At 39.7% G+C, this 13,630-nt stretch overlaps 1 protein-coding gene across 2 annotated transcripts in view; it reads left to right on the plus strand.

The window, feature by feature from the left end:
- Nucleotides 1–13,630, plus strand: part of ttyh2 (tweety family member 2) — a 64,124-nt gene that overhangs the window by 19,030 nt on the left and 31,464 nt on the right. For both annotated transcript variants that reach the window (XM_044177770.1, XM_044177771.1), the window contains exon 3: nucleotides 6,401–6,512. In XM_044177770.1, coding sequence (XP_044033705.1) covers nucleotides 6,401–6,512 — 112 coding nt within the window. The remainder of the gene's footprint in view (nucleotides 1–6,400; nucleotides 6,513–13,630) is intronic.

Here is a 13,630-nt window from a genome sequence, read left to right on the forward strand (position 1 = left end):
CCGTGCCTGTGAGTATTCGAGATCTGAGAGGCAGGGTAGGGCGAGTCTGACAAACATTCAATTCAATTCAATTCAAAATACTTTTATAAATTTGGCCCTCAAGGGGCAATTTGAGAAAAGCATGTTTGCAAACACAAAAACCCACAAATAATTCATTCACACGCATAAACTAATCTAAATCTAAGCAGTAAATCTAATGATAATCAAAAGCAAAAAGGTTAATTCCTCAAGGGTTAATGGCAGTGGCCAATCCGTAACTGGTCAAAAATATCCAGCACCACATTGTGTCAAAAAGTGCAGAAAGTGAAAGTGTATTTATCAATCTATACATGGAGTAAACTGACTGTTTAAAAGTCTTAGGGCTTCTGGAATAAAATCAAATTTTCTTCTGTTTGCTACTTAAAGTAGTCATAAAAGACGTGTGGGGTCATTGATAATCTCACACGCCTTTTTGAGGACCTGATCAGCATTAAGCTGTTCAAGGGATCTTAATATTTTGCCATCATCATTTTAGCGCTGAGGTTAACAACACCTTACAATCGGTTCTTGTCCTTTTGACAGATGGATGTAAACCAGCAAATGAAAATTTAAAATAGAGTTTTATTTACATAGGCAGTAGAGACACGGCACAGACTTTTTCATAATGACAGCAGTGTTTCCGCTGCTTATTTAAATGGTTCATCAGACGTTCTCCTTTCCAGGACACTTGAAATATTTATTTGTATTTGTTTATTGTGATAGTTGTCTGTTGCCAATCAGAAAGCGGAAATGAGAAAGGAGGACATAAGAAACAGGAGAGAGAAGAGCGATAAGCTGTGTGTTTACATGATATCAGTGTCCTCCATTTGGATCCCATACAGAAATGCTTTGGCACACCAGACGCTTTTCATAGAATGTCTACAGTAACAGCAATACAAGCATACGAGCAGTAGTGTTTTAAAGCCCTCATTTACTTTTTTGGGGTCATCTTAGGCCTTAAATTGGCTATTTTGGAAGTTTTCTAGCTCTGAAAATGGAGGTGCGTGCATGAAAAATATAGAAAGGAGCTATTTGTGTTTTATATTATAGGCCTACTCCATATTAATGGGATTTTTGGGATGGCCCTTGCTGAAACTTCAGGGAGGGTAGAGTAAAATACAAAATGCATCCATCTTTATCTGTCATCTCAGGCGAGTCATTGCTGCCATTTTGGGGGCAAAATCTCGTAAATTCAAACATGTCTGAGTCTATTCATTGTAGCCATGAGCATTTTTCTGCTGCAGGCTGAAGCTTTTGGTTCCTTTTTTGAATTCCCCTCAATGTCTTTTATCCTTTTTTTCATTTATCAACATGACAGTTTGGACTTTTGCTCAGTGCATGCATACTCAAATCTATGATATTCTTTCTCTTTGAATTAGATATTAGAAGGAGCAGCACTAAGGGAATTGGAAGGACCAAGAGAGTGAAAGAGGAGTAGAAAAAGAGAGATATTCTCTCTCTTTGCACATGCCTCTCTGTCCTCCCAGTTTCCCTTATATTAATTAGATTCTAGCCTTAAAATATTTGCATGGTTCAAAGAAGTCCATGTTTCTCCCAGCTACTTTTACCCAATACATTTTCTTAGAGGATCTGTTTAGACACACAGCGATGAAAGGAGAGCAACTCCCGTGGTATATTGTCTTTTGTAGGTGTTTTTATTTGGTGGGAAACAAAAAAAAAACATCCAACAAATAAAATGTACCAGTATATGCGTCATCATCAGTGGATTATTATTAAATGTGGGTGCATGAAGCAAGGCAAATCTTCTCTTATTTGTTTCCTGCTTTTTGTCTGTCTTGCTCTGTTTGTCCCATTGTCTTGGCTTGTCTGGCTCTCTGCTTTTGTGTCATATCATTTGTTGTAAACGGTCTGTTTCCCTGTCTGCTTATATACAGTATACACTGTCTACTTGTATCACTGTCAGGCTGTCTCTTTTGGTCTGTCTGTATCTATCTTCCTGTCTCTCTCCAAACTGATTTTTTTTTTCTTCATGTACATGTCATCTACTCTGTCTTCAATATACCTCCTCTTCTCTTTCTCTATGCCTCTCCCTGAGGGTTATGATAAAACCTGCAGAGTGGGTGGTTTACTTGCAGGGGGTCAGTTAATGAGACTCTGTCCTTATTGTACTAATTAGGAAAATAACCCTTGTTGTTCTGCTCCACCTGCACTCAGCATCGACCACCACACTGCTGCACAGCTACAACAGCTCTGCCAGACTTCAGCGATTCCAGGTGAACGCTGCAGGAAGCATTGTTGACCCTGGATTTATAGTCTCTCTTTTCTGCTTAATGCTTATCTGGAGCACCAGGGAGTAGTCCACAAGGTTAAAGATACTGCTCTAAGACTCAATTAGGCTGACTCCTGCTTACCTTCCCTTTGGTACTGACCTGACCTGCCTCTGCCCTTCATCTTGAGCACATTTTGTGATGGGACAGTGGTGGTTTATAGCAGAGATTCCCAACCAGAGGTACACCAGGGGGTACTTCTGCATTTGCTGGGGGATACACAGAAAGATTGTGGAGTAGAAATCACAATTTGAATAAGAAAAAAAAAACATATACTAAAACTGAGTCAACGTTCACCCCTGAACACCATGTGTTGAGAGTGCATGAAAACTTGGTAACAAGCAAAGATGTTGTAACAGTTAGTTTAATAGATAAAATGGTTGAAATATAGCTAAAAATAATGGGTGAATGGCTGAAATAGTTAGGCATTGATGTATTGTAGTTTATTAGATAAGTGAAGTGAAGTGAAGAGGCACCCATACTCATAAAACCTTGTAGAATTAATGAGGTCATAATATACTGATCGATGATAAATCTAAGTTGAATACCCATATACTCTATCTGCTCACCTCTAGGGAGTGATATGGGTCCCAGTTAAGCACTATTCTTTTCTGTTTTATAATTACTGGCAGTGGCGTCATGCCCATATGCCCCCCTAGCATCAATCTCTTTTTCAAACGTGTGAAAATGAAATGCAATTAGGAAGTGAACTTGGAGAGAGTTAGGGGTTCCTTTTGGAGTCTTGCAGACAGACGTTAATAGGCATTAAAATCCTAGACTTGGCTATTATTGCTTCCCCCCTCTTTCTCTCTCTAGTTTTATCAGTGTGTGTATTTAGGTGTGGTTACAGGTTATATGTACTTGATCTTTTAAGGAGACTGAGCAATTGGAAAATAGGTTACTACTGCTCAGTCTGAGCTTTTACTGGCAATGGAGCAGACACTGCTATGTGATGTAGCACAGTCTCATGTACTCATGCTGCTTCCTGTGCATTGTATTTGAAATTACAGCTGTTAAGATGTTGGCAGGTTCCTTTCATCTGTGGCTTTATTGTCTATATTCTCTAAATTAATTTGCATTGTGGATATAGTCTTTTTTATGTGAATGTATGCCCCTTAAAATTTTTGGGTGAAGCAGACAAGATTTTGCTCTTTTTCAAGAAATGTGGCAACAGTGTAGAAGCTAGTGTAGAAGTGAGTGAATAAGTGAGTGTCATTTCCAATAACCATAACAACTCAAATAATTGAGATCAAAATCTCTAAATAAATATATGGTATTTACTAGGGCTGCACAATTAATCAAAATATTATCAAAATCGCAATATGGCCAGCTGCAAAGGTAAAATGAGTGACCAAACAGCATTAGAATTAAGCACTGTAGAGCTGCAAAGATGCCTTGGCCTACAAATCTTGTTTTCCAGGTGTAAGAAAACATGTTTGTTTGGTAGATACCCCAACAAATGTCACATCATCATGATTTATATTTTTTTTCAGTGAAAATTGTGACGCAGAAATGATCATTCCCATTAATCATGAATCATATCGCAGTCGCAATATCTGTCTAAATAATCGCAATAGGATTTTTTTTTTCCATATCATGCAGCCCTAGTATATACCCTAATATAAAGTGGGTGAAAAACCACAAAAACTGCAGTGAAGTTTTAAAATAATCCCCCAAAAGTCTCTGAATATGTATGCCAAATTACAGAAAATTGCATCATTATTTTTCTTTTTTTCTAGGGAAGGACCCCCATGCCCCCCATCTCTAATTGCCTCACCCCACCCCCAGGGATTTTGGCTTGCATGATGCCTCTGATTACTAACACTGATTATTTGATAATGTAGTGAGTTCTGAGTCAGTCTGAGCCAGTGTATGAGGTAGCTACACCCAATGCAATCCAGTACAACAGCTCTTCAATAATGAAGCTTATATAGTTTTAAGTCTAATGTGTTGATTCATCTCTGTAGCCATTTTGGAAGCTATAGTTTTTGCTGCTGTTGAACTGTACAAAACATAGAAACCCCTTTTAATATAATGCAGTATAATTCAACAGCTCCACAAACTACAGCATCCAAAATAACCACATACAGACAGGCGATAAATTAAAGGGAAACCCTGAATACATTAATGGGCAAACAATGAATGCATATGTTTGCTTACAAAGGATGAGGGTTTGAAAATTATGTGAATTATATACTACAATCTAAAACCAGTTAAACACTCATGGGAGCAACATGTTGGACAGCATTCTCCACCACCCGCATCACAACACCAAATGAGACAATATTATTTGGATCAATGGTGTTCATCCTTCCAGTAGAGACACTTGGAGAATGTCTGCCAAGGAGCATTGAAACTGTTCTGGAGGCTCGTGGCGGCCAAACACCTTACCTAAGGCACTTTATGTTGGTTTTTCCCTTAATTTGTCACCCATGTTAAGTTGTATCAACACTTCTAAACATTAAATGCTTCATAAAAAGTACTGCAGGGCTGTTGAATTGGATTGTACCAGAGATGATGTACTTAATAAACTGGTGACTCAGTGTGTATAAAGAGTTTCCCCAAGGAAATATGTCAGTGGAGGTGCTAAGCCACATCATCTTCTTACAGAGTCTTACAGATCCTGACTGCATCTCATTTAATGATCAGTTTAGTGTGATGTGTGACTGTGTGATGGTCTGACCAAAAGCCTTACTCATTACAGTAACTTTATGGCTTGTGTCATTTAGTGACTCATTTTCCCTGAAGGTTAATGTTTTATTTCATAAAAGGATAATAATTTCTCCTGAGGTTCGCATAGGTGGTCTTTGCAAGACAATCTTGTCCAGTTCCTTCAGGTTATGTTGTGAGACATTAGGTGTCTACATCTGATTTACTTGTGGGATTTATGAAGAAAATGATTTTGTAGCTGCTTTCAAATGTCATCATATGGCAGTGCAATGCCACAGCACTTTGGGAAATAAAGAAGCTCAGAGAGACTACTTAGAGTGTGCATTAATGTTGGTGATTATTTTGTTTGTGATTATTTTGTTTGTGCTCCAGCTGAACAAATGAAATACTTGGATGACTGAATATGCAAAAGCAGTTTCAAATTATGTGCACACATTCCAAAACACTGTATTGTATAATTTCTGGTTCAAAGAGTGTTGTTTACGTAAATGAACACAGAAATCCAAACAGTGTCTTGCAGCTTCAGTGCTCTATAGATACAGTATATTTGTTTTGATTGCTGTAGTGAACCATTCATTTCTGAGGTTTGCATAAACATGTTCATCAAAAGTAGGTTTGCTGCACACAGATTTCAGTTTGTCACTTAGCTTTATGTATATCTTAAAACAATATTTTATCACATCGTGCAAAAAGTAAAAGAAACAAGTCGGTCTTTGAGTTCGACATGGTAGTTAAATGTGTAGCACAAAAACATTTTATGGAAGAAGCACAAACTCTGAATGAATCTAATTTTATATCTCCCGCAACCTTAATTGTGTGTGAAGTCTCCAAGATGCTCCCCCAAGACACACACATAGCAACTCTGCCTTTCCAATCCACTGTCATTCATTCTGTTTGGATGACTGTTTGGATGACTGTTACCTTGGCAATTAACTATAGAATGGACAAAATAGCATTTCTGTTACCTTTCAGGGATTGTCCCAAAGTGCCTTGTTACCTTTGTATGTTTTTCTGTTTATCCAAAAGTCAGGATTGATAGAAAAATTGATGATACTGCATTATGATAATGCCCAAATGCCAGGCTGAGAAGGAGGCATGAAATATTCATAAAATGTTGTGTAGGTGCTGTTTTCTGTTGTGCCACACTTCTTATAGGTAGTATATCACTACTGCAGGATGGCACAGTGTTTTAGAAGAGAAAGAAAATCTTTATTTCTAGGTTGTTATGCATAATATGCATTTTTTAATTCAGCAAGGGTTCTAATAATGGCTTTGAAACTGACAAATTTTGAATTCAGTGACTGAAAAGGACATCACCTCCGACACGCAGAATTTACAAGCCAAGCAGTGCTGCTGTTGTACTCTGCTCCTCTCATTAATTTAACAAAGACTTACCTGTCCCTCCATGCATCTTCTCTCTGCAGCGTTGCTGTGGGTGTGGGTTTCTATGGCAACAGTGAGACCAATGACGGCGTGTACCAGTTGACCTACTCCCTGTACAACGCCAATCACACTCTGGGTGGTGTGGACAGTCTGGTAGGTGAAACACTGACCTCCTCACATTAGTGTCAAATGATAAATGTTGCAGATTTCTCAGAATGTCCCTGTATGAATTAAGTGGCATCATATTTTTAGTTTTTAAAAACAAACTGAAAATATTCAGTTCAGTTTGTGCTATTTTGTAACCCATACAGTTTATAGATTAGAGACTCACCTAGCTAGAAACAAACAGCTCTGAGTAAAGGCTTCAGAAATGCTGGTTGTGATATATTCACACACACAAACACACAAACACTCAAGAGAAGAGAAAAGCCCAGAGGACTCAATTTGGTATGCTTTTAAATGTTTTTATGGTCTTTTTATGGCTTTTTACCGCTACACACAAATTGACAGCCTCTCCACAAAAACACCATTTCCTCCCAGACAGACAAGTCACACACACATACACACTGTCCCTGCTCCACCTTCTCCCAGTTGCTGTGGCCTCTGCAGAAACAAAGAATTGTCCTGTCTTTCATGTGCTCACTTTAGCTCAGTCTGTGTGCACGATCCTTTTCTATTTTTATCTGCCTCACTTCCCATCTTAGAGACGCTCATCACACACACGCCCAAATGTAGCTCAATGCTGCAAATCTCACACTAAAGACAAGGCATTTTTCGCCTTTCAGTTAAGAGTCAAACTCAGAGAAGTTAAAAGAGTTGGATATTTTCTTCCTCTGGATTTTTTCCCCACCAATGTTTTTGAAAAAGTTGTTTTTGAAGTAATATTAAAGTTAATTACTTGTCAACACTATTAGTGAAAGTACTTGGCAATTTGGCTTGGCAATCTATATTCAATCTGTATTGAGTAGTCATGCTTTACACATGAGACTTTGACTTGAGTCAGACGTACGTCATGAAAGTGATCATTGGAGACTCAACTTGGACTTGACTCTCAAAAACACTATTAACACAGCTGCGAAAGCAAGATATTCAAATACTGTGTCATTGTAATAGGGAGGAGGGATCTGAAAGACTTGAAAATAACTTGAAATTATGAAGACTTCACTTGGACTTGCCCTCAAGGACTTCAGATTTTCTTTGACAAGACTTAAGTCCTGACTTAAGATTTTAAGTCTTAAGTCTTATGACTTGAGACTTCTCTCTACTGAAGTGAGACCTATGCAGACTGACTTGAGTCTTGCCTTGAGACTTGTATAGATTGACTTGAGACTTGCATAGATTGACTTGAGATTTCTGTAAATTGACTGATATTTATATACATTGGCTTGAGACTTGACTTGAGACTCGACTTGAGACTTGTGTAGATTGACTAGACACTAGACTTGAGACTTATGTAGACTGACTTGAGACTTGACTTGAGACTTGGCTTGAGACTTGACTTGAGACTTGTGTAGATTGACTAGACACTAGACTTGAGACTCATGTAGACTGACTCGAGACTTGGCTTGAAATGTATGTAAATTGACTCGATACTCGACTTGAGACTTGTGTAGATTGACTAGACACTAGACTTGAGACTCATGTAGACTGACTCGAGACTTGGCTTGAAATGTATGTAAATTGACTCGATACTCGACTTGAGACTTGTGTAGATTGATCTGAGACTTCACCTGAGACTTGTGTACATTTACTTTAGATGTGCGTGGATTGACTCGAGACTTGACTTGATTAAAGATTAACTAGAGACTTCTATAGATTGACCTGATACTTGACTTGAGACTTGTGTAGATTGAATTGAGACTTCTTTAAATTGACTTTAGACTTCACTTTAGACTTGTGTACATTTACTTGAGACTTGCGTAGATTAACTAGAGACTTGTACAGATTGACTTGAGACTTGAAAAGATTAACAAGAGACTTGTACAGATTGACTTGAGACTTGAAAAGATTAACTAGAGACGTGTACAGATTGACTTGAGACTGATTTGAGACTTAAAACTGTGATGAACATATTAAATGTTCTGATGTAGTGTTCGTTAACATTAGCTGTGTGTTGTGGCCTGGGTGCTGTGTGACCAGCAGAGGTCCTGTGTCAGTGCAGGCAGAGATCCTGGGTGACTTGCTGTTGAAGAGTGGAGATTAAGTCTCCATCTGTGTTAATGGAGATTAATGTGGTGGTATGTGAGCGCGGTGACTCAACATGGCCTCAGTAATAAACACTTTGCTGAGAGTGTATAGAGCTTACAGCACACTCTGCGGCACTATGTTAGGACTTCTTACGCTGATGATGAAGGAAAACAATCTCATATTTTAATGGAGAGCAGTTCTCAGCCGTCTGGCTCTGACTGATGCACTTTATAATTAATTTATACTGGAAACGTGTAAGAACTCTTTGATTACTGATGTTGGAAGATCAGAGGAGCTGCTTTAGATTGTCACTTGGGATTAGTTCTTGCCTGACATGCATTAACCTGCTAACATAAATCATAAACATGTTAGCCTTTCTGATTTACTCCATTTAATCAATATAACCACATGTTAAGCTTTGATTACCTTAATACAGAGGGGTAGACACATCTCTGTCATTTCTAGATTGTTTGAATTGTTTACTGATTGTCTCCTATTATTCTTGTAAAGCACTTAGCCAGATTCATTTCTCAAAGTCATATTAACAAGAGGAGAGAAATCATTAACATATAGCTCATCTGAAAGCTTGTCAGTGTGTTCTCCTGGGATGTGTGAACTCGTGCAAACACATAATTGGACATGGTTGCCTTTATTTTAGCATCTCATGCGTGTGAGTCTGCTCGCCTGTGTGTGTGTGTGTGTGCATGAGTGAGTTCATTGCACGCAGCTATAGACTGTTAAGGAGTCTAGTTCTTGAGTAGGACAAAGAGCCCAGTGTGCCACACACAGTTCCCAGTCCCCCCCACCTAATCAACCATGAGCCCAGGAGACAAAGCCATTTGATGGGGAAGAACAAGGAGCAATGCTAGCCTGTCTGATTGGCAGAGTCAGGATTGAAATCGGTATTGAACTCATTGACAATGAAGGCCTCACTGCCATTTGGCCCACACAAATGCCTTTTAGACCGGCTCCAAGAGAGTTTAGAAGTGACTTAGCTTCTAAGACTCAGTATATAAGAGAGGAAAGGAAGGAATTTAGACTCATTATCAGTAAATGTTTTTTTCTCGGCTGCTGTTGAGACCTTGATTAGTTACAGTCTGGAATATATGCTTAATATGTGTTTATGAACCCACACATTCTCACACAGACACACACTGTCTTTCATAGTGAGGGTGTGAATCAAACAAAACACTTGCATACTGAGTGAGGTGCAATTTGGAGACATAACTTCAGACAGAGATGCAAAAAAACTAAAAAAAAAAAAACAATTAACAAGGCTGTAAAATCTGGAAACTGGGATGCTTTATCTATGCTGTAATGGGACTGATGTGACATTTGAAGTATTTAACCACACTAATAATAACTCTATTGTTTGGAGATGGGTGTTGTGAGAGGTTTTGGCAGCCAGCAGCCGCATAATGGACTGGGTCGATGTCTAGGTCAGTGAGTGAGTATTTGGCCAGAGCTCAAACACGGTTTGGAAGTTGGCCCACTACATAATTACGAACATGCATATTTCCACAGCATTCTCATAAGAAGCTTTTTGTAATAATACAAAATAATAAGGTATTCATATGAGGGAATTGAAAAAACTGAACTGAACATTTTTGTCTTTTGGGGAGAGGTAGGAAGATAATGAATTTGAGTGGACTTGAGAGATGATATATTTTCCCAGTTCAGACCTTCTTGCTGTGAGAGGACAGTGCTAACCAGTGAGCCACTATGCTGTGTGTCTGTGTACATGCGTGGTCACAGTCTGACCCTGGTTTTTGTCCAGAAAAAATTATTTCTGAGAAATGGCAGGAGTTCAAGTATCTTGGGGTTTTAGGGTATTGTTAATGAGGGATGGTGAAATAGAGTGTGAGATCAACAGACAGATCAGTGCAGAGCAGGCAGTAAAGCTAGATTTATGGTCGCTGCAAGAGGTTAACTGGAGTGCCACTGTAGTTACCTTTGGTGTAGGCTATGATTTAAAGTTCAGCGTCATATTTATCCTGTTGATATCACCACCACAACACTAGCTGAATGTATTGCACATACATTGCATGTATTTAATTATATTTCCCACAGTAACTGTGTTTACATTATTTCATTTACTCTGTGATAGAAGCAAAGGTGGGAGCCTTGTCAGCCTTGTTTTCGTTAGTGAATATGGGACTATTTTGTGCAAATGCAAATTCATGTTGTTTCATTCACTGTGATAAAGAACGGGGGTTGCGGTAGCAGTAGTAGGATGAAGATGGCTTTGTTCCTAAACGGTGAAGATAATGATAATTTCTAAAACATAAGCAGCCCATGCTGGCCAATCACAGTTCTTGCTGTCTCCACATGATATCTCCATAGCCCAGATGTGTAGTTACGTTTTTGAAAAGGCTAGTTACGGGATAGCCTATTACATAGCTACAGAGCCCATGCATGTGGCATAACCCAAGATACTGAATGAAGCTTGATGCTGGTATTGTACCAGACTGTCTTGGTAAAGGGGGAGCTTACCCTGGAGAGGAAGAACTCGATTTACCAGTTGATTTACATTTCACTCTGTATGTCGATGAGCTTTGAGTAGTGACCAAAAGAATGAGATTGTGAATACAATTGGCATTCCATCTGGCCTGGGAACGCCTTGGCATTAGATTCCTCTGTATGTGACGAAGAGCTAATTTTGGTTAAAATCTTTGTAATCCTAATGTAATAAAGTAAAAACAAACTTGAGATACAACGTCTTGGGATCCCCCAGAAAGAGCTGTTCAATGTGGCTGGGAAAAGGACGTTTGGGCTACCTTGCAAAACCTGCTGCCACCGCGTACCGGACCAGGATAAGTGAGGGAAAACTGATGTTGTAACCCTCAGCTATAATACAGAGAGCAGGCCAGGACAGCAGCATCTCTACCACACAATCTGTTGTAGTGTAGGAGTCCAGTGATTCTTAAAAGAGAGAAGTTTGTTACATTCCAGGAGAAAATACTATTTTCTTCAGTTGTTTAGGAAATAGAAAGTACTCATTAAACAGCTGCCTTCCCTGGGTGCTGATGTAAAGATCTCTTTGACATCTGGTTGTGCGTTTTAGTATGTGTGCTGGCAGGTGCTATCCAGTTGAGATATGACTAATGGACACATTTGCTGAATTCCTTACTCTCACGTGGCTGGATGGGCAGCCTTCTAAAATTTAAGGGAAAGTACTGACGCTGGGCCAGAGGTCATCTCTGTAGCCAAACCACTTTCCGCTCCACTCCACCTCTGTGTGAACCCGTGCTCTCTTAAGAACTAAACTACAGACATTCATAGAGTTGTTGGAACAGCTTGTGTATCACAGTACTTACAACAAACCATTTTTAACATGACGATCCCACTTCCTTCTTTGGATAACAATCTTTGCTGTGTGGGCCAGAGGTTTTCCAAAGGTCTTGATTTAATGCCTGCTCAGTGTTTCATCAACAAACCCATGAACACCTGTAAGTCCATCTGCAGTGCAACCTCTTAAAAGCTCTGTGGTTATCAATTATGAGAGGGAAAAAAGTTAGGACAGAATATATTTTTAAAGAGATGTTCTGCTGAGCTTTTTTACCCAGCGGTGAAGATGGTCTCCATCTTCGGGTTGACCAAGCTGCTGAGCCACTTCAGACCCATGTTCCATTTCACGCTCTAGCTCCCACATTCAATTTTAATTTAAGAAAGTCTCTCCACTATCAAGCAGAGACAGTGAGTTAGAGCAGGAAAAAAGGTTTAATCCTAAATCTTATCCTTTGTTTTACTTGAACACATACACTCATTGGTCCTCATTTATCAAGCGATTACCGGATGAGTACGGAATATAGTGGAAGTGATTCTTGGATGCTTGCTCAGCAGCTACATTGAGCACAAATTATTTTGTAGACTGAGAAGCCAGTGGCAGCCATGGGGTGAGAGCTGTGTGGAATTGGTTGGTCATATACAAACTTTATAACAGATCCCAAGTTAGACTCGAAGCTTATCAAATCATAAACCTGGAGCACAGCACATGATCCAAGAAGCTGCAAAATGTCTTCATCAATCTTAATCTGGCACCAATCTTTGCAGCGTGATTCACAACTTTCACAAAACGACATGAAAACAAACTTTGGAAAGCAATTTTTCTGTTTCAACTCAGACGTGGACATTCTGGGAGGTTTGTGTCTTAAATTGGAAATGTTCTTTTACAGCCTCTCTTTGTTTCGTGCTCCCAGATGTCACAGTCTGTCATGTTCTCTCCACCACATCACAGCCACACCTCACCTCCTCACCTGAGTATTAATTCCCTGCACCTGTCACCCTTCGCACACCTGCACATAATCAGCCACTCCACTCACCTATAAAACCCAGCTCCTCACGTCAGTCAGTGTCCGGTCACGTTCATGGTGAAGGACAGAACGTTAGTTCCCCTGTACCCTAAGAACAATTTGGACTCACCTTGTCTAAACCTAACTATTCCTTGCAACCGCTCTTCAGTACCTCTTCCCTGGCTCCATCGTGTTCCTGTCCTCCGTGTGGTTCACTCCAGCTCCAGTCTCCGTGTTTCTCCAGTCTCCCGTGAGTGTTCACACCAGCTCCAGTCTCCGTGTATCTCCAGTCTCCCGTGAGTGTTCACACCCGCTCCAGTCTCCGTGTTTCTCTCGTCTTCTGTGGGAGTTACGTCAGTCTCCTGGCTCAAGTCGAGCTTCTCGTCTGGACTTCCCACTCCGCTCCAGATCTCCGTCTAATCCAGACTTATACAGTAGCTTTCCCACCATACCCAAATCCACGTTGTTTGTGTTTAAATAAAGCACTCATGATTCTCCTTGTGTCTCCGGCCTGATCTGTCCGTAACACCAGAGTCATCACTGAAGCATCACTTCCTCTGAGGCTGTGTACCAGCCCCAACAGGCTTAAAGACAGAGCTAGTGAAGGAAGTGGGATTTATATTCTGCAGAGCCTGAGAGGCAGTAGGCTATTGTAATGTTGGGGGCATGACACACACAGCTAATTCAACAAAGAGTCTATTTCCAGTCCTGATCTTGCTATATTATCTCTCAGATGAAAATAAATGGTCTCATGATTATTATTATGTAGTATTAGTAATAGCAATACAATAA

The sequence above is a fragment of the Siniperca chuatsi genome, linkage group LG20 (genome assembly GCF_020085105.1).
Source record: "Siniperca chuatsi isolate FFG_IHB_CAS linkage group LG20, ASM2008510v1, whole genome shotgun sequence".
NCBI classification, from domain to species: Eukaryota; Metazoa; Chordata; class Actinopteri; order Centrarchiformes; family Sinipercidae; genus Siniperca; species Siniperca chuatsi.